The 22,513-nt window shown below is 42.8% G+C and overlaps 2 protein-coding genes across 2 annotated transcripts in view; one reads left to right on the forward strand and one right to left on the reverse strand.

Moving 5' to 3' along the window:
- DTWD2 (DTW domain containing 2) overlaps window positions 1–3,762 on the forward strand; it is a 98,157-nt gene extending 94,395 nt beyond the window's left edge. Inside the window, exon 6 of the mRNA XM_083404344.1 lies at window positions 687–3,762. Within this exon, the coding sequence (XP_083260470.1) occupies window positions 687–857 (171 nt within the window). The 3' untranslated portion in view covers window positions 858–3,762. The remainder of the gene's footprint in view (window positions 1–686) is intronic.
- LOC310660282 (uncharacterized protein) overlaps window positions 1–22,513 on the reverse strand; it is a gene marked incomplete at its 3' end in the record, with an annotated part of 514,773 nt that overhangs the window by 49,450 nt on the left and 442,810 nt on the right. The window lies entirely within an intron of this gene.

Here is a 22,513-nt window from a genome sequence, read left to right on the forward strand (position 1 = left end):
TTGTCACGGTGTCCTGTTGCACCAGAAGCGGTTTAGTCATGCTGGCCACATGACCCAGAAAGCTGTCTGTGAATTAATGCCGACTCTCTCGCCATGAAAGAGAGATTAACACTGCACTCCATAGTTGCCTTTGATTGGACTTAACCGTCCAGGGGTCCTTTACCTTTACCTTTACATTCAGGGTTGATAAAGTTCAAAACTCTGCCTACCCTTCCTGTATTTCCCTTTGCAAGAAAAAATGTAGTTTTCTGTTTTCTTCCCGCCGCCTCCACCTTCCCACTTTTGCCTAGCACCAACACAGTAGAGCCAAAATTAGGAACACAAAGAAATATGTCCAGGAAGCTTAGAGCACGACAACAACAAAAAGCATTGTATTAAGATCTGCAACTATTTTAAACAATGTGCTTGCAATTCTTCTGATCATTTTTATATCAAGCACACATTTCAGTATATTAAATATTTCATCTCAACATGTGATAAAATCCAGCCTGCAAGCTTGAGCATAATTCAGTGGAAGCTCCCTTTGAAATCAGTGTGAGTTCCAGTGTGCTCAGGAGTGGGATATCAGTCATTTACTTGGTGCAATGACAAGCCTGTGTTAACTCAAGATGAAATAATATCTGAAACCTATGTATTAAAGCTTTTTTTCTCTCTCTCTCTGTCTCCATCTGTCTCCTTTTTTCCAGACTGTCCTCCGTCCTCTTCAAGCCCTCTGCTCTTTCCAGCTTCAACACGGCGCCCAAGTTCATCACAGCAAGGAGCACCTTCTTAAGAATGGTTTATATGACAAGCCCATGCCAAAAAACAAACGCAAGCTCAGAAGAATGGAGCTCTTAGTGAATAATGTTAAAATTTAGCAATGTCATGTAGAATTAGGTTTATTTTTTAAAAAAAGAACGAATCCTTTAAAATGATGAAGTGGAGTTTGATATGGATTTAATCCAGACAATCATCTCTTTTGATAATGGACAAAGTTCAGGTGGCAACTTGCCAAGGAGTTCAAACATTATAATAATAATAATGAAAAGCAGAATGCCTGGACCATCAGGGAATAAACAAGAGATATCCGTCCCCCATACTCTCACCCCTGTTTATCAGTCTGTGATCTTTAGTATGGCTTCTTTAATTTTTTTTATGGGAAGCTTTTGGCATTACTGCACAAGGAACATAATTTTTTACAAGGCAGCGGTTAGAAGAGAAAATTCCAGTGTGGGGATTTTGATTTGCAACAACAGTGGGAAGGAAATAATAATTTTAACATTTTTTTTCCCCGTTTAATTTTTTGTTCTGATTAAACAATATATCATACCAACATGTCCAGTTCACATTGCGGGATGTTGGTAAGAACAGACTAGTAAATGTGATCATCGGAGAACAAGGTATTTTGTCCTGTCACTCAGGAGAGCAATTACACACTGCAATACACTTGTATGTGATTTGGAGAAGGCATCTCCAAAACATGCAATGGATGTGAGCTAGGAAGCTGCAGCCAACCATAGATCATTGATTAGGAGCTTAACCGTGATCAGGCAACACACTAAGCCAAATCTTGGTTTATCTGCTGCTCGGAGCTAGAAGGGAACAGAGAGCAGCAAAGCAGGTGCAAATATCACTCCAGGAGCCTGCATGCTTCTGCAGTCCTGATCAGCCATAGTTTGGCTTCCTGTGAGTTGCTGTGTTTCCTACAGCCTGGCCACAGTAATCCGTGCTTGAAGAACCTCACAATGAGATTGCTACAATGCACTTTACATGAGCTACCATGAAGACAATCTGATAGCCTCACCTCATGCAAAATACAGCTAATGCAAAACAGCCTAGCTGTTGAGCAAGTCAGCTAGATGGGACCAGGAGGCACTGATCCTTAAAGCTCTTCACTGCCCACCTTTGACCTACCAGGACAAATTTAGGACATAGGTACTGATACATAAAAAAGCATCTCCCCAATATCTGCTAGCCTGTGTTCTTAGCTTGGCAGATAAGGCCCTCTTCATGATCCTACTAGTTGATATGGCCTGTGGGGCCGTTGTCTGAGACAGGGACTTCACAGTGGTGGCTCCCTGACTGTGGAATTCCTCTCCAGGGAAGTGCAGTTGCGCCTCACAATGTTAACATTCAGATGTCAATTAAAAAACAAATCATCTGTGCATTTGGGCAACAAACTCTCTGGGATTCATCAGTTTTGTTATTAATACCAATTTTTAATATCGTTTTTAAGGATTGTAATTTTTAGTTAATTATTAATTATTGACTGTGTTTTTTACGTTGTGCTCCTTTAGAAAAAAAGGTGGTGTATAAGTGTAAATAAATAATAATAATTGGTAGTGTCTGACAAAGTAGTTCCATTAATGCAAGGACTTTGGGCTCCACGAAGGAACTGTGCCTCACGTCTTTCTTGCACCCCACATGCGCCACCTAGATGCGTTCTGGGGGTTCCCTCAACCCTCCAAAGCACATTTGGGGAGGGTATGCAGGGAGAGAAAGTGGAAGTTCAGTTGCACATACGTAAATCCTTGCGCTGACGGACAGGGCCATCTTACCTATAGGCGCTAGGGGTGCGGGGCACCCAGGTGCCGGGCTATCAGGGGTGCCTGGCCAAGAGTCCAGGGCCCAAGAGTTGAGTCTGGGGAAGAGACCGTCCATCAGCCGGAGCACCGCAGCAGGCTGTTCTGCTGCGGGCGGCTCTGTGCAGCGAGTTCGGGGGAGACCAAGTCACCGAGAAGCTGAGGCAGCCGGCCGGTTCCACCTTCCTGCACGCTTGGGACTGGGCAACCGGGGGGGGGGGATCTTTGCACCCCAGCGCCGCATATGCTTAAGACAGCCCTGCTGACAAAACTGCTTGGTTGGAAACCACCCAATACTTTTTAGTCATGTGTCAGGGATTGACATTTTATAGCAATGTTACTATTGTAACACAAAATGAATATGTGGAAGAAGAATGTCCTGAATCAATAATGTATGGTTAACTGTATTTTGTCTAGATGAAAGAAATTAAATCAATACTACTGAAAATATGGGTTGCAAGGAAACACTGTTAATGCTGACATAGAACATTCTTAACTGTAGATGTATCCTGGCTGCAGCAGTTGTTCCTGTGAAAGCAGCAGCAATTAAGCTTTGTAGCCAACATATTCCTCTTAATGGAGGATGCACTCGCTTCCCTTTGATTAATTTTTACTTGCTTCAGACTCATTAACGTAGTAGTATTTTCTTCTGTACCAAAAATATTTTTTCCCCTTCAAGTTTTTAAGAAGAGAGGAAAATCTAATACCCTAGATTCACAGTTTAAAATATCTTGGTATTATTAGTCAAATAACCCCTTCATTTATAATGCCACAGTGTGAATTTTTATTAAATGTGGATTAATGTTTCATGTATATGAAAGAGGTCTGTTTTGGCACCCTTTGCAAGTCTTCTTAATACTTTAGTATATTTTTACTTCTTTGGAACTACTCAAAAGAATGCTTTGTATAATGGGATCTTTTGGAATCTCAATCTTTTAATTTTGTTGAGGTTTTTGTACATTTAGAAGTGGTGCTGTTCCTGTTTGCCACATGGAATATAGCTGGATCAGCTTTCTTCATTGTTCCTCCTCTAATAATTAGTTATATTAACTCTGTCTTATATCCATGTTTATTAGAAGTATAGCTCACTGGTTGCTACTCTTTTCAGGAAATGTTGAACTGCTTTTCAATTTATAAGTTACTAGCAGCCTTATACACAGCATTGATGGGAAATTCTAATAAACAAAAAATTAAAAAATGAGTGTAGTTGTGAAATAAGTGGTCAAAATCGGTGCAGTAGGTTCCATCCGCCATCTTGATTCAAAATGGCATCCAGTTATAGCAAAATATAGACAGAGTTACTGCTCAGTGCACAAAAGGCTCCTTCCATTCACTGATGGGACTCTGATCCAGTGGAAAATCCTGCTACAGAAGGGATAAGGAGCCTGATTCAAATTAGGTGCTTGCTGTAGCACTCGGGGGAGACTCTAAAAATGACTGAACACATGCCAAAATGGCCAGAAGAATCCAAAGTCAGGAAGTCCAAAATTTTAATAAGGAATGAGGAAAATTTATAACTTATCTTAAAGACCATTGTAAACAGTTAAAATCATCAGTAGGGTTGGAATATCACTTGTAGTTTAAGGGTGAATTTTGGACACAGTGGAGATGAAAAGATTTGGATCATCCTAAAAGATGCAGGAAGAAATGATTAATAATCAGACCCACAAAGGGGAGGATAGAAGTGCAGGAGGTTCCTAGGAATCCTGTTTTTATGATCCATGTTCGATATATGACTGTAAAATTTTGAACAGAAAAACAAAATAAATTTAAATAAAATAAAATTATTGAACACACATAACACCCAGCTCAAACACATATAGGTCTATCAAGATTAGTGACACAGTGTGTTTTATGGTTGATTGCATTGTCTTCATTATTTACAGAAGAGCTTGTGTTCCTTTAGGAATCAGGCTAAATGGACATACATGGGACACCTGTATAAGCCTTCCACCTCCTGTAGCAGCCTTCCTGGGCATACATGGGAAGGGAGAAGAAATCCAGGCATGCGTAGCAGGGATCATGTCCATCGACTGTGCAAATGTATTAAGCAATTTATTTTTCACACAAGCTGGTCTTCAGTTTTGCAGTATCTTCTTTTAGTATTTTGGTTTCTTTCTATTCAATTTGTTGACGACTCTTCCCCATTTGTTAAGAGAAAAACACTTCAGTCTGGCACTTGTCTTATTTTAGTTTATCACTTTAGTATTTTTTATTCAGAAATGGTATTGAAAGAAAGCATCATGAAAGTCTGAAAAGGAGAGCCAGTGTGGTGTAGTGGTTAAGAGCGGTAGACTCGTAATCTGGGGAACCGGGTTCGCGTCTCCGCTCCTTCACATGCAGCTGCTGGGTGACCTTGGGCCAGTCACACTTCTCTGAAGTTTCTCAGCCTCACTCACCTCACAGAGTGTTTGTTGTGGGTGAGGAAGGGAAAGGAGAATGTGAGCCGCTTTGAGACTCCTTCGGGTAGTGGTAAAGTGGGATATCAAATCCAAACTCTTCTTCTTCTTCTCTTCTTTTACAGATGGAACAGTTTTAGGGTTTGTGGTATAAGTTTTCTGAGCAAGAATCGAGCTCTAATTTCACTTTCCCCTCTATTCCTCATTACTGTTAATTATCCAAATGAGAGAACTTACAATGAATTAATGTTGCATTTGAATACTTGAGTAATTTCCTCATGTTTCTTTTCTGTATTACATAGATGAGTTTTGTTATTGAGAGTACAAATTACATGAACCTTTTGTCAAATGTGAAGGCTTGGTGTATTTCTTTAAAATCCTCAGAAATTGCAATCAGAGAACTGCCTACCTGCAAGTTATTTTAAGGAGACAAACTTTTTTTATATATAAAAAAAATGCATTGATAGAAAACAAAGTAAAATTGACCTTGAAGCAAGTCTCACTGAATTTTGCAGGACTGCTAAGTGGACATCCACATAGTTGCACTAGCATGAATGTGATTTGTGATTGTGCCTACTCCAGAACAACAGTGTGGCTTTGTCGTTCACCGCTCTGGGGAAGCTGTGTAGATTTTTTTTGCCTCCGTACTGGCAACAAGTGAACTCAGTTGCTCCTCTCCCTCCTAGGCTAGTTTTGAGGATAGAACAGATTACAGTCATACCTTGGAAGTTGAACGGAATCCATTCCGGAAGTCCGTTCGACTTCCAAAACGTTTGTAAACCAAAGTGTGGCTTCTGATTGGCTGCAGAAAGCTCCTGCAGCCAATTGGAAGCCACAGAAGCTCCGTCGAACGTTCAGCTTCCAAAAATAGTTTGCAGACCAGAACACTCACTTCTGGGTTTGGGAGCCAAAACGTTTGGGAGCCAAAACGTTCAAGTACTAAGCTGTTCAGAAACCAAAGTACAGCCGTATTACCAGCTTTACCACCTGGACATCCTTAGTAAAAAGACATGGTACTGGTGTGTGTGTGTGTTTTAAGCAACATAACAATTTGTTGTTGTTATTATTCATTTTATACCCTGTGGAATCCATTGGAGAATCTTTAGCAGCAGTTAACATGAAGTGATTATCTGTCATTGAGTAATCTGCACCTATCCTGTAACAAGTTACTCTTGGCTACAAATGTTGTCTGATCAAAATCTCCATTTGCCCAAGTCCAAATCCTGCTATATGTACCTGTGTAGTCATTGTCTTGCCATTTAAATCAGATGTGGTAAAACTTCACTGAACTACAACTCCCATCAGTCCCTGCAAGCATGGGAGCTATAGTTCAGCAACTACTGGAAGGCCAAAGGCTCCCATGCCCGATTTAAACATTCAACTCCGTATTTGCTTCAAAGCACATTCTGTTAAGGGCGTCACTGAAATCAACGTGCCTTTTAGCAGAGCAATTGGGTCACCAGCATTTTAGAAGAAAAAAATATTATTTTTTCTTTCATTCAAACTGCTGCTTCGGATATGTGCAGGTATCAGACATGCAAAAATACCTCATCCATGGTGTGTGTTGGTGGGGTTTAATTGGAAGAAAATAAATGTTCATTTCTTGACTCTGTGCTCAGTTCAGGAGACAAAAAGAAAATATGTTGACAGAGTATAACGGCAGAGCGGTTCCCGTTACATTGGTGATTTCTACATGAAAATACCTAATACATAATTTAGAGAAGGCAGAAGCAAGTGCCTGGGTGGCCAATGACTCCAATGAGAAAATCATATTGGAACCAAAACATGCTATGTAAAATGCATGATAAGACTTAGTGCTCAATTTTAAATTTTAATTGACTTTGGTCGCATGAGGCAAGCCGATGTACAGCTAAGGTGAATTCCCAAACAGCTTTTTGACATGCCAGCTATTAGAAGTGTTGTAAGTAGTTCGTGGTAATAAAGAAAAAAAGGGGTAGGTGGGGAAGAATTGAAGAAAGATGCATTAGTTAACCTGAAGTGGTACCAAGTGGTCGCTTGACATGAATAACAAGCCTTCATCTAGAACATTAAGGCTATAGTGTGCAAATTTGGAGTCCGTGCTATTGAAACAAGTTTTAAAAATCTTTTCAAGTAGAGATATTAAGAATTTAATGCTGCATGCATTTTTCTGAAGACCTGGAATTGATGGCACTAATGTCAGTATTGTGGGTAGAAGGCTGTGGCTTTCAAACTTTCTGCCTTCAAAGAACCCTTTCCACATCGGCCGGTCTGCCAAGGAACCCTTTTGCATCTGCCAACAAACTCAGGTATTGCAAAGAATTTTAAAGCATGTTCCAGTTCACAGAAGACAATGCCAAGTAACTTCACCCTGCATAAATTGATGCATGGAGCATAAGGAAATGGTAGAATGCTGAGGGAAAATAGAAAAAATGTGTTGAGCTAGTCCAAAATGGCGGGTCTCACAAATTGCCTGAATTTGGACAGTTCTTACTATTCATCTCCAGCTCATACTACAGGTGTAAATTCAGCCTGAGTATACCCAGAACACATCCAACCCTGTGATTACATGTTACAGGGATAGATCCGTTCTTCAAAGAACTGTGTCTGCTGTTACTGATCTCACCGAAGAACCTCAAAGAAGCTTCTGGACACTGCTTGCAAACCACAGGCATTTGTGATTGAACTCAAATCAAACTCAGATCAGACTGGCTTCATGGTTACAAGGAAATGTGCCAAAGAAACCTTATCCCAGTTTTAAAAAATTTACAGCAGAATCTTTGTGTCTTTGGCATAAAGAAGATGAATAATATAGTATGTACTGCTTGTCTTAAATGCTTGTGGTGCTTCCCATACCTTATCTCAAAAATCCTTAGAACAACTTGGCAACTACTTCAAGACTAAAACTTAAAGATAATGGTTTGTCTGATCCAGTGAGTTTATGATGGAGATGAAATACGAAATATACTCACTTCGTGCTCTTAAGCACGACATCAGACCAGCTATCAAACTGCTTAAAATATTGTTTCTACTTCCAAAGTTCAGAGGTGAACGTGGATATATACTGCATGCAAGGGGGAGGTATCAGCAGCCTGAGGGAAAGGGAAAAGAATGGAGTATTCTGGAAGAGGGGAAGTGACTGACTGGAACACTGAACATGAACACTTCACGCCACAACCTTCCATTGCAAGTCCTACTTGTTCAAATACAAATGAATAGGTGTCAAGAGAATTCTCAGCATGAATATATTGGATGAACAAATAGTGTGTGCTCCCCCCCCCCCAAAAAAAATTGTGGCATTAAGACATCTTTTACTCCTGATTCAGTGGTACCTCTGGTTATGAACTTAATTTGTTCCGGAGGTCCATTCTTAACCTGAAACTGTTATTAACCTGCGCTACCACTTTAGCTAATGGGGCCTCCCGCTACCACCACATGATTTCTGTTCTCCTCCTGAAGCAAAGTTCTTAACCCGAGGTACTATTTCTGGGTTAGCGGAGTCTGTAACCTGAAGCGTCTGTAACCCGAGGTACCACTGTAATTGTTTCGCCCACAGGTTATAGAGGCAAAATTAGTAGTTGCCAGATTCCTTCAAGATGAGGGGGTTTCCTGGTTTTCTAGGCCTGTCTTGCCAGGATCCATGGTGATGGTCAGTGAGCAATACTGAAAGCTGCCACAAGCCAGGCTTTCTCATAAATGTAAGGGAAGCTTGATAATGAGTCATAGAGTTGGAAGGGACCCTGAGGGTCATCTAGTCCAACCCCCTGCAATGCAGGAATCTTTTGTCTAGTGTGGGTTTCGAACCTATGGCCCTGAGATTAAGAGTCTCATACTCTACCAACCGAGCCAGGTCCTAGCTCTGAAAGTGCTCTGAAATTTTATTTTACTCACCAAAGCGAGTGTGGTAGTTCCTAACTCAAGAAAGGGAATACATTAATGTATTTTCTTGCACCGCAATAACATCTAGCACGCTCTCACCACTGTCCTGCTGCAAATATCATTATGAAGGTTGCTGTGCTTAGCAACTCTGTAGCTCGAGGATTTGGGCTTCTGATGTCTGCTGCCTCTTTTTTCATTAGTTATTTTAGCCACAGCTTACAACTGTGGGTTAGGCCTGGGAGTATTTAAGCAGAAGCACTGTCCATGTAGCGTTGACATGAAAGTGCTGCAATAGCAGGGCCTGTCAGAAACCGGCATTAAAGAAATATATGGGAGTTCAACTTGGAGAAACTTCTCTCCCTCTCTTTTTAAAAGTTCATTAAAGCATCTTAAGAAGTGTCAGCACAAAGCAGCAAGTTTAATGGGGCCATACAAAGCCCCTGCGATGCTCAACACAAGATTTAGAGGCAGCTCGTCTCCCATTGTTCCTTACCTGCCAGTAAAATGTTTATAACTGTGCCAGTTTATGAATGTATCAGCATCTTGCCAGAAACTAAATGTAAGGTGCTCAAGTCTCTCCTGCAACTGTTATTATACTCTGAGATAATTTTACACAATAATGATTCCACGTGGCCCCAACGCATCACATTTCAGTACAGATCGGCTGTCAAATATACAGTGGCACCTTGGTTTAAGAACTTAATTCATTCCGGAGGTCCGTTCTTAACCTGAAACTGTTCTTAACCCTAGGTACCACTTCAGCTAAAGGGGCCTCCCACTGCCGCTGCGTGATTTCTGTTCTCATCCTGAAGCAAAGTTCTTAACCTGAGATACTATTTCTGGGTTAGCGGCAACCTGTAACCTGAAGCGTCTGTAACCTGAAGCGTCTGTAACCTGAGGTACCACTGTACTAGGAAATGTCAAGTGATTTTGACCAGCAACAACAAAACCACAACTGGCAGGAGAAGAAGGGAAGCAGAAAAGAAGCATATTTGTTCCATTGGTTGCAATCTAGAGCAAGTTATGCTCAAGATTCATTAAAGACAGGAATACTTCCACACTAGACTTGTACTCAGGGGGCTGGGACCGAAAGACACATGGCTGCTGTGTCCTCACTCCGCCCTCCCTGAGCCACATTGCGAGGCTGGGATCTGATCAGATCCCCAGCCTTGCCAAAGCAGCACAGCGCTGGCTCAGGGAGGGCGGCATGACCATTGCACACACGCAAACGCGCGCACACACACACTCCAATGTGAAAAATGTGTCTGGGGTGATTGCCCCAGCACACAGACACACACCCATGCTACGCCCCTGGTGGGTGGTGTTATCAGGTTGCTGAAGGCTGCACCCCATCATCAGAAGAAGATGGCTTTATAGAGCTGGTAGGCATTCTCTCTTTTTGCTGTGCCCTGCAGAGTGTGCCAGGAATGGTTAGTGGAGCAGGTCAGTTGCCTGTTCTCGCTCCCCGCCCCCACTATGCCATAAATACACATTAATGTAATGCAGGTGTCAGCAAACTTTTTCAGCAGGGGGCCGGTCCACTGTCCCTCAGACCTTGTGGGGGGCCGGACTATATTTTGAAGGGGGGAAAATGAACAAATTCCTTTGCCCCACAAATAACCCAGAGATGCATTTTAAAGAAAAGCACACATTCTACTCATATAAAAACACCAGGGAGGCCCCACAAATAACCCAGAGATGCATTTTAAATAAAAGCACACATTCTACTCATATAAAAACACCAGACAGGCCCCACAAATAACCCAGAGATGCATTTTAAATAAACACACACATTCTACTCATGTAAAAACATGCTGATTCCCGGACCGTCCAGGGGCCAGACTGAGAAGGCGATTGGGCCGGATCCGGCCTCCAGGCCTTAGTTTGCCTACCCATGATGTAATGCATCGTACTTTTCCAGACACAGAAATAAGTGACGGGGAATAAAGTTGCTAAATTTCTCTGTGTTAGGCTGCCATTAAAGACACGTGAGCAGGTCCAGTTTAAAGAAAGAAGAAGGTAAAGATATATAGCACCAGGGATAATGTAATGGAATTGGTGGTGACAACTTGCTATGGCCATCGCTCACCTCCTGGAAGAGCCCTTTGAATCATCCATGTGGCTGCAGTCTGTTGTAGAATAAGGGATGGGTGAAATAAAGAGTGAATTAACTACTGAAATTCCAGATAGATTAACTCTAATCTTTAGCACCCTTCAAAGGTTTGCCTCCACACTTAGGGTTAACATCTGGAGTGTCATGGGCCAAGAGTCAGCTTCACCTGATGAACAGCAGCCTGAAGGGGGAGAAGACAGAGTGACTCCACCTGCAGCTGATCAGCCTTTAAGGACTCAGAGGAGAAGGTCCTGATAAGAACCAGCTGGCTTCAGCTTTCTTAAGCAGAGCTTCCAGCAGCAGGCAGATGTTGGAAACAAGGTTTGTAGACCTACCTTGCTGCTTCCTGTTTGTCTTGACCCCAGATTTCCTGACCTCTGGATCATCTGACCACTCTTCACCTGACCCTAGGACTGAACCTGACTTTGGATGCTGAATCTGCCTCCACGTAAGTATAACTCAGAGACGCTTCTGGTTGGCTGGCCTCCACTGAGCTCTGCATCTTGTTGCTCAGCAACGTGACTATGACACGGAGGAGGGGCGAGGTCATGGCTCCAGCTCTGTTCCCAACCTAGAATGTCCAGCTCCCACCATCCCCATGGTGATATCTAAACAGAAGGCTACTGGAGCATGTTGGGTCCATAATACTGGAGAAGTAGAATCATAAGGCATGACCTGTGTGTATTAGACCAGGGGTCAGCAAATTTTTTTAGCTGTGGGCCGGTCCACTGTCCCTCAGACCTTGTGGCGGGCTGGAGAAGCAGCACGGGGCGGGGGTAGCTGGAAGAAGAGGTGAGGGGGGCAAGTAGTCCTCCCCATACCCCAGCGCCAGCCGCTGTGCTTACCTTCCCGGACCGGTGATCTGAGCACCCCTAGCCCCTTCCCCCTCTCCCCAGAAAGGGAAACAGGAGCCCTTCCCTGGTGCTTCAGCCTCGAGGACTTTCGCCGGACACATCCTTTGGTGGTGGGCTGTGCTTGGGTCTGCTGGGAGCTAGCCTGCCAGGCCAGGACTCATTGCAGCGGCTCACTGGTTTCACCCCTTTGCTCCGCACCCGGCTCCTCCTGCGGGGCTGGAGCTTGCCTGGGCTTGCCGGGTGGCACGCTTGCAGTGCACAGTGCCTCTGCAGTGGCGGCGGCAATGGCTGCAGTGGCAGCTCCTCCTCACGCTCTTTCCCTAGGGCTCCTGCAGGCAGGATGGTGGCTGTAGACTGGCAGCTCTTGGCGGGCCGCAGGACGGGTCAGTAGCTGGTACGTGAGAGGTAGGGGAGGGAAGTGGCGCAAAAAAAATATGGTGGCGCAAAAAAAAAAACATGGCAGCCCAAAAACAGAATCCCCACAGCCCATGCCAATCCATGGACCGTCTGTGGGCCGGATCCTGAAGGCAATGGGCCAGATCTATCCTGCAGCCCTTAGTTTGCTGACCCCTGTATTAGACTAGCGGTGGGAACCTTTTCAGCCCATTGGGTCAGATCCTTAGCTCCCCCTTCTGCAGCGGTCACTTTGCCCACCTGACAACCATCTGTCATAATCATGACATCAGATGTGCCATCTTTCAAGCTGCACTGCAAAGGAAGATTCCAAAGGCTTAGATTAGCTGGACTCTGGAATTCCCAATCAGAAACTGTAGTGCAGCCAGTACTGTGGGACCTGAAGTCACTGCCAATCAGCTGACAGGAGCTGTCTTTGAGCACTGCTTTTAGCAGGGATTGGCTACACTCGTGTGTCGCTGGACCTAGGTGGGCTCGAAGTCACTCTCAACTTCATTATACACCTTTAGGTGCCAGGCAAAAGCATTCCTCTTTAACCAGACTTTGGGCTGACTGACACCCAATGCCCTTTTAAAATGTGTTGGGGTTCTTATTGAGTGGTTTTTGTTTTTGATTATGTATTTTGTGATTTTATCTTGTGAAACGCCTTAAGACCTGAGGGTATAGAGTGGTATACAAATTTAATAAATAGTTACAATCTAAACCCTCTATGTTTCACTGTTGTTTTTTCAGTGTGGCTGAAAACTCTTTATAATTTAAATTTGAATTTAGTAGTGGTCCATTTTATACCTGTGCACGGCATAGCCTTGCCTACAAATCTGGAAAACACTTCCTGAGTTCCGGACTCGAGACGAGCCAAATGAGTCATCTTTGATGAGAGTTTGAGAGAGAATGGCGAGGGGAGGTTTGTCACAACTTTGGGAAAACCAAAGAGAAGAGTACAAGGACTAGGAAGGTGAGCACTCTGAAGGTGTTCCTTGAGCTTGTCATGCCACATTCCGAATGGCTAGAAAAACATGGGATTGCCTTGAGCATCTTTGTACAATATCAGCTTTGTCAGTAGTGTTACCGTCCCTTCTGAATTTCCATCCATTCCTGCTTTGTGGCATGTGGCTGTCAGGAGAGCCTTGTCTGTTAGAGAGGGGTAGGGGAGGCTCTAACCCAGGTTAGGAACATCCTTGGTAGAGACATGGCAGGTTATGTTGCCTCTCTAGGAAGAAGCTAGCTGACTTTCAAGAGAAGTGATGGGGGCCTGTGGCTTTCCAGACATTGTTGGTCTAAACTCCCATCTATTGATTTTTGATCATGCTGGTTAGGGATGATGGGAATTTCCAGCATCATCTAGACCAGGGGCCGGCAACCTTTTTCAGCTGTGGGCCGGTCCACTGTCCCTCAGACCATGTGGTAGGCCATACTGTATTTTTTGGGGGAAAATGAACGAATTCCTATGCCCCACAAATAACCCAGAGATGCATTTTAAAGAAAAGCATGCATTCTACTCATGTCAAAACACCAGGCAGGCCCCACAGAATAACCCAGAGATGCATTTTAAATAAAAGGACACATTCTACTCATGTAAAAACACGCTGATTCCCGGACCGTCCACGGGCCGGATTGAGAAGGCAATTGGGCCGCATCCAGCCCACAGAACTTAGGTTGCCTGCCCCTGATCTAGACAACTGCAGCTTCTCTATTCCTGTTCAAGAGATTAGTTAGTTAGTTAGTTAGTTAGTTAGTTAGAATTGATAGCTGTCTGATCATATTGATACCCTGTTTTAAATAGTTTCATCTTCTTCTGTTTGTTTGTTCTGGGTCTGAGAGAAGCTACATTTTACAAGCTCTCCTGTACCACAAAAAAATATGTAAATGTAAATATGTAATTCTTTGTATTAGTCAGTTCCTGGGTATGGTGCATGATTTGTGATATGATCACAGTCATGGTATTTCTCCTTTCCTCTGCTTCTATTATTATGCATTGCGCAGCACACTTCCAACAGGACTATAAATTAGGATAGTAATTCCATCTGGGTTTCTGGTGACAAAAATAGAGAATTTAAGCTGTTTCTGAAAGTTCCTGATGATGCTGAGACCCCTCAAGTGATATTAGCAGTCTCCTGGTGTGTGGCTGAGGCAAGTTTATTAATTCCCTTCCCTTCCAAGAAGATGTAATTAGTAATTAACCACAATTGCCTTGTCCAGAGGAAAAGTTACATGATGTAATTAAGATGAATGCATGTGGTATTACCAGGTGTTCAGATGGGTAAAAATGAATTAATAAACAAAGGAGCTAATCCATTGTGAAACTCAACCGCAAATGAATCATTGGTTCACTTCATAGGATATCTGTCCAAGGTCGTCACATTAGGAATCACTATGGCTACCACCCGGGCTAAAGGGGAATTAATTTATGTCTGAGGTGTGCTGATCAGTGTCTCCATGTGGTACAAGAGTCTACTTTGAAGTTGAGCAGCTCTCTGAATGTCCATAATAGTTGTGTTTTACTGCATGGATACTGACACATGGTACAAAACAGTGCCATTGATCACAAGGGCTGATAGAGATAAGCAACAGAAAATTATTCACAGAACAGTTAAAGAAGTTCTGAAAGTATTCCTAACAAATAAATTAGGCAGTCGCAATATTGAGAGAATGTTGACTGAGACAAATGCCACTGGACTTAAGTTGAAGGGTCAAGTTTTAGTCTTTTTAATTTTTATTATTTATTACATTTGTACAGTGGTACCTCTGGTTACGGACGCTTCTGGTTAAGTACACTTCATGTTACGAGTTCCACTGACCTGAAAGTAGGTGCTCCTGGTTACAAACTTTGCCTCAGGATGTGGGTGAAAATTGCACGCCCAGGGCACGCATGGAGCGGGAAGCGTCAATAGCGAAAGCGCACCTCAGGGTGAGAATGATTTCTGATTACGAACGAACCTCCGGAAAGGATTCAGTCTGTAATCAGAGGTACCACTGAATACCCACCATTCATCTGAAGATCTCAGGGCGGTTCACAGCGTAAATAGTCTTACCACTATAGACAAGTATTTTTTCTGGCATCCTAGCCAGGGCCCCATTTTCTGTATAACTAAGATGAAGCAGAGCCAAGATCAAACACAGATATTCTAGAACCAGGAAACTAGTCAATAAGCTACATTTTTAAAAATTATTATTTGCCTGCTTAATAAATTGGCTGTTCTTAGTTTAATTGTCTGCTGCATTGAATTTATGAGCCCCCAATTCATATGTGGTTCCTGGACGTGGCAACATACTACCATTCCTGTTCATTTGAGCCATTGATGCATATCTCTTGTACAGTCAAGTCTTCTATAGGTGATGCGCTGCATACAATGAGCACCCAATTTGCCTTACTTTCTTTCTCCAACTTTAGAACATAAGAAGAGTCTTCCTGGATGGGACCAATGCTCCATCTACTCCAGAATTCTGTTTTTTATACTGGCCATCCAAACACCTAGCAGGACCTGAGCACTCTCCTCTCCTGCTCTTTCCCGCAACTGGAATTCAGAAGGATATTTCTGTTTGTCCACCTTGCCCTATGACATTTTCAGTTCAGGGTCATGCTTGTTTACCTTCTCATGATAAACCTGCCCTATATTTCCTGCATCCTGATAAGGACCAAGCTCTTCAGGGCCCACTAGCCACCTATTCCATCCCTTCGTCCAATGGATGAAGGAAGAGGTTTATCAGAAGAAGGGACCATACTGGCAAAACCTATCTAGTTGATGTTGATCAGAGTGGATCTAAATTTAATGATTGTTGATATGCTATTTTAAATGTTGAAAGCATATTGCATTCTCTGGGCTCATCCACACTTGTGCTATGTCTAAAAAGCATGGGTCCAAGTGGTTTCCCACTTGACCCACGCTTTCTAGGCATGAATCCAAGCAGTTTTCGCCTTGCCCTGCTTCTTATCTAGGGAAAACCTACTCTCACGTGTTATATCAGAACTAATGGCATTCTGGGGAAAACCCGAATTACTGTTTGTTCTGATTGAGCACTAAAGAGCAGTTTTTCCCAATGGGAAAGCAGAAGAACAAGAAGAAAGGTGAATAAGCCCTCTGTCTCATCCATGATCCTGTAAGGCAGATAATTCTCACTTCTGTTGCCCTGGGCTCCTTTTGGAGGAAAGTTGGGATATAAATAGAATAAATAAATTTATGTACTGAGTTGCCCTGACCATGATTACTCTGAAGTAAGCCCATTAATTCAGCACAGCTTTCTTCCAAACTTACATGCGTAGGATTACAGTCTGAAACTTGAACAAGTGACTTCAGCAAAACTAAGTTTTGTTTTTATTTGCATTTCAGATATCCAATTTGTATTTCATCCCCTTACCCAGATTCAACCATGTAATATATACTGAAAAATAACGATAAACTGAGGACATGGCTAAGAATGTGCACCAGATTTAGGCTTTAAACTCTCCTCATCATGGTAATCTTTAGCCAACATTAAAGCATTCGATATTTTTTCAAGAGCTTAATGTACAATCAGCAGGAGAAACAGGGCACGTTATGCCTGTTTCTCACTTATTATTAACCCCATATATTTATCATTTAATGTACATACATGCTTCCAATCTGCATTCTTCCAGCACTGTAAAATGGTCTTTATAGTCAGAATATGAATGAAAATAATGCCTGCGATCTCTAATGGCTTAACTTTAACAAAACCCACTAAGAACTTTAATGGGCACCATTGCTATTCCACTTTTAAATAATAACTTCTAAAGGGCCATTTTGTAAGAAAAAAAGCATTCTAGCAACATGAGCAAAAAGTAAAGTTGTCGTGACTTTACCCTTTGCTGGGGGAAAATGAGCAAGTCACAAATATGTCATCCTAATGAAGTCTTCTTGTGATTATACTGCAATTTGGTCCCTGCTGCTTGCAAATGGAGAGGCACTTCCCTGCCCCGACTTTCTAGCACCCAGCCGAGTTAATGCAAAACGTGTAAATCTCTTCAAAGCAAGGAGGTTTGCCATGGCTGGATGGAATTCCACTGTGCTGAGGTATCCATTAGGTTTGGAGACAAGCTAATTAGATGTCTGTCTTTTGGGGGGGAGATATTAAGTCTTAAATTCTAGGGCATCTAAAGTTTGTGCAAATCCAGGCATCAATCAGTTAGACAAAGGGAGAAAAAACAAGTCAATTTTATTAGACTACAAGACCCAGTCAGTTGATTATACTGAGAAAAAACAGGACTAGTTACTTTAACGGAGGGTTTGCTCTTGTAATTGATTAACTGCTGCCATCTGCTCTATTGACCTTCGTTAATTTGTTGCATTGCCTGTCATTCCTTATCTTGGGCTGTGTGGAGAGGATTTTTAGGTAAACATCGACATTGCTAAAGTCAGAAGGGAACTTCAGTTGCCGCTGTAGTTTAAGTTTAATTGTATGCATAGTCCGACTTTCTTGTCGAAATCACTGCTGTGCTGTTACTATTTCAAGCACAGGAGCTTATGCCTGAAGCAGAGGAGAAGGAAAGGAAGATGCACGCTGAGCTGATGTGAAACAGGCCACAACTTTAATTCATGAAATTTCCATGACAGCAGCATAAGAAGAATAGGGAGACTGCCCCATTACCCTCCCCCCCCAAACTGAGTTTATGCAGAATCAAATTCTGGTGGCTTTTTGTTTGAGTGGTTACTAAAAGAACAGATCCAATGTACAGTGGTACCTCGGGTTCAGTTCTTAATTCGTTCCGGAGGTCCGTACTTAACCTGAAACTGTTCTTAACCTGAAGCACCACTTCACTTTAGTTAATAGGGCCTCCTGCTGCTGCCGCGCCACCGGAGCACGATTTCTGTTCTCATCCTGAAGCAAAGTTCTTAACCTGAAGCACTATTTCTGAGTTAGCAGAGTCTGTAACCTGAAGCGTATATAACCTGAAGCGTATGTAACCTGAGGTACCACTGTACAAATGCAGAAAAAAAAGACAGTGATCCTTCTCCCACAACCCACCATTTCTAGCCTGGGAAGATCATTAGTTTAAAAAACGTATGGAATGCTAGAACTCTGACAAAATGTGCTGAGGTGTGGGAACGTAGAGAACAAATTAGCTGCCATTGATTTACTGGCTTCCTTGTTCCAGAAGATTGCTTCTTGTAATAATGCTAAGTTTTTGTTTTCAGGCTTTCTATAAATGCGGAGTTCGAATGAAGAAGTTTCTAAAAGCATTGTTTTGTAATCCCCTATAGACCTCTTGAACTTGAACCCACCCCCCTTATGCAAGTACATAAATGTTAGAAATGTGCTGTGTAAGCTGGAAGAAAAGTACTATGCTGATAGTGAAGCTAGGACTGCGTTAAAGATAATCGCATATGGAGCTTGACATCAGATGTCAAGGAAATAAACAACTATCTGAAGGCAGCCCTGTTTAGGGAAGTTTTTAATGTTTGATGTATTATTATTATTATTATTAATTATTATTATTAATTTGTTGGGAGCTGCCCAGAGTGGCTGGGGAAACCCAGCCAGATGGGAGGGGTATAAATATTAAATTGCTGTTGTTGTGGTTTTATTGACCAATGAGTCAGGGTTCCAGTTCCCTGTGGCTCTGGAACCTGGAGGTTAGGAAATGTCAGACAAACAATTAGTCTGTGGAATACCACTGAGCATTAGCTAGAGGAGGGAACTACAGTGGTACCTCAGGTTACATACGCTTCAGGTTACATACGCTTCAGGTTACATACTCCGCTAACCCAGAAATAGTGCTTCAGGTTAAGAACTTTGCTTCAGGATGAGAACAGAAATCGTGCTCCGGCGGTGCGACGGTAGCAGGAGGCCCCATTAGCTAAAGCGGTGCTTCAGGTTAAGAACAATTTCAGGTTAAGAATGGCCCTCCGGAACGAATTAAGTACTTGACCCGAGGTACCACTGTACAAATTGACTGGTGTCCCTTACAAGAGGTTCCTTATAAGCCAGAACAGCTCACACAATGGATTTGATAGTGGGAAAAATATTTGATCTTGATCTTCACCTTGTCTTGCTTGTTGGAGCTTGCTTCCCACTGGCTTTGCAGAGAAAGGGGCATTTTTACATTCTGGGCCTGTCCCCTTCATTTCCATCCTGTGATTCTTCCTTATGCTGCTTAAGAAAAAAACTGTACTCAAAGGACTTAGCTGTAAAGCTGCAAATAAAACGTTTTAAGTGTGTCTTAAGTACAATATATAATATGACACTAGATGGCAATGGTGAGCCTTATGGAAAATTCAATGTATTTTTAAAAACAGCATTTCCAGAATGGTTTTTAAATGTGTGTAGATTCCACCAAAGTTTACTTTAAAATTTAATTCTATCAGTCTCTGATAATTTTAAAGAGATACCTGTACCTAGGTTCTTTTAAATATTGTTAAATAGTTCCTTCCGATATCTTGTCTAACTTTCTGAAGTCATTGAATATTTTTTTCCTGTCTTCCCTCTAGACTTCTGCACATATGATGTCGCTTCATCAGCATATTTAATTAACACCCCATTTAATTCTTCTTCCAGCTCATTAATGGAGATAGAGAAATGGTGCTATGATTTGCATTCTCTAATTAGGTAAGGGGAGTAAAGAACTTCTTGTTATACTTTAAACACTTGGATGCAGGGAGGGGAAATCCTCATTTAGTCCTACCATTTAGTGTTATATTTGTCCTACCATTGCTAATATAGGAGGAAGAGATTTTGTTGGAATTAATGAACCAAAAGCAAAATTCCCTTTGACAGTTAAGAGTCAATGAAACTCCATTTAATGGCATTATCCAACGTAATCCATTCTCTTTTCAAACTTCGCTCCGAAAAGCCTACAAAATCTTAGGATGCTTTAAAAACCCTGCTGGATGCTAGAAAGCTCCTGGATTCTTTTCTTTGCATCGTGATGACTAATTAATAGAAACAGCTTGATAAATGTTCAAGTTCAAGAGTCTGGCCTCCTCTGAAGCGTTTGCATTTGGGATGGCAGTCAAGCTGAGACAAGAAAGTTGTTGCCTCCAGACTCAGAACTTTGATCCTGCTTTGACTGATGTTGTATTGAACTGAGAATTCTTCCAGGTGATGCACCGTAAATTCCCACCAGTTTTACCTTCAGGATGAGGCTGAAGAAACAGTAAAACAGCCAGTCTACATATTTAACCCTCAAAGTGCATTGTTACATCTTGTTCCCCCGAACTTATACCATCTGCCGCTATCCCCCGCTTTACCAAGATTGCTGCAGGTGAATACCAATATTTATGGATAATGTCAGGAGTTTAAAGCTAATCTCACTTGTCTGATATGACAAAGCACCCTGGGTGCCTACTACAATGGCGAAACCCCAACACGAGAACCTAATAGAATGAAAAATTGGTACTTAGCTTAACAGGCTGGAGAATCCTCAGCTCAAGCTGAGTTCAGAGCGATAACAATATGTCTGTTTGAAAAGCTGCTCTAAAATACTCAGCTCGCAGGTACAATTTCCACATGTATAGGTATGTTAAGAAAAATAGAGGCACTCTCAGCAGGGTGAGGGGACTGGGTGAGGTCAGTAATATAAATCGTTTCTTCTTCCCTGTCTCCAGAAAAAGGAGATGGAGGTGGTGATTTTTGTCATAAAGCCTTCTTGTGTGCAAGTGTATTTTCTCAAAGCTTGGCTAGATGGCACTTCCCGCAACTCTCAGTTGCCCAGTTCAAGGAAGGTTCTGTTGAGGAGCTAGCTAGAGGAATTACAAGCAGGGTGAGAGCCAGTAAATGCCTGCTTGGTTTCAATAGGTGTTTGAAAACCATTCAGAAGCAAAAACCTTTCAAAGTGTTTTCCCACTTAGTAGCTGTTTTACCTGACCTCACTTCTATGTCAATAACTGCGGGGAAGAATAGAGTTTAGGACATGTTCATTGGGCTTTTTGTTTGTGGGAAGTAGAGGTGGGTGTCTTCAGATGAATTAGCGCAACACATCCAACCCTACAAGGCACATGATACCCATATCACATCTTGACTTATCACCTCAATAATCTACAGGGCAATATAATATTCACGAAACCAACATGGGTAACAGTATCCACAGCACGCAAACATACTAAACCGTGTTTTGTAGGCAGAGTCTGTTTGTTTCTGCTTCCGTTTGAGACATCACGGGTTCTAGGAAGCTCCTGTGTAGACAAATTCTAAGTCCGTAATTTAACTCCAGACAATGCAAACTGTAGGTTTAGTTGACAACATTGCTTATTAGGTTGGAATGTAGGTTCAAGACTGAATGTTATGTTCCCATAAAACGTTACATTCAACTGCATAGCTTAATCTTCCTTCTATGTGTGTGTTGGGACAGAGGGGAACTGCTTTAGTTGCGGAAATTCAAAGAGTAACTGTTGCGGCAGCGTCAAGTGACACCCTGCGCTTGCTTAGTAGCATGGATCTGTGTAGTATGCCTCACTGTTTATTCAAATACATTTGCGTGCCAAGGCCCCGTGACCAACGGTCCCCTAGCGGATGGATAAAACACACAAACAAGCAGATTTTGGTTTATGGGTTCAAATAGACCACAACTTTATTGGTTACAGATGTGAGTGGTTTGGCTTATGCGCTGGGTGAAGCCAGACTATATATCAACCCACCAGTCTGCAGGGACTCCATCTGAGGGTAAACCACTGGTAGGGGGAGCTCTAAGACTTATATCAAATAGGGGGTCCCCACTGGGGTAGTGGCATGGTCCTAGCCCACGCCTGGGCATCGGACAGAATCCACACCCTTGTGTCCTTTTTCTTAATGAGGAGGGGCAGGCAGAGGCTACAACCTCCCCTCCAACTAAACAAAGGCTTACCCACAATGCCTGACCTCACAGCGTTGTGACGATTGCTACAAGGTAGGCGAAAATCAAATGGCGGCGCCAATTTGCCAAGTAGAAAAAATTCCTGTCTGGTCCCAGCAATATGGCAACTGACGATTAGTCCATAGCAAGGTCGTAACGCATTGAAGCAGAAGAAAGAGGGCAAGGTGGGAGGGAGATCTGGCAAACGGCACAAGAAGACACCCACCCCCCGCTGCACTGGAGTTTAAATTCCCTGCGGACACACCCTCCATCGGTGCTGAATGGTTGGTGAGGCCCACTCCTTGAGCAGGGCCCCACCCAGCACTGATGCCATGGGGGGGGGGTGATGGTAGGACATGCTCCAGTCTCCAGCCCTCGGCCGGGTGATGTAGGACCTGGGGCCTGGCCACAACACTACCCACCAAATGAGGTAAGCGGACATATCGCATAGCACTAAGGTACTGGGCTGGGCTGGAACAAGAGATCCCATAGTTGAGATCACAGGGAGCTGACATTTGCCATGCTGTTGT

This window comes from Podarcis tiliguerta (genome assembly GCF_965153285.1).
Source record: "Podarcis tiliguerta genome assembly, chromosome: 11".
Lineage (NCBI taxonomy): Eukaryota > Metazoa > Chordata > Lepidosauria > Squamata > Lacertidae > Podarcis > Podarcis tiliguerta.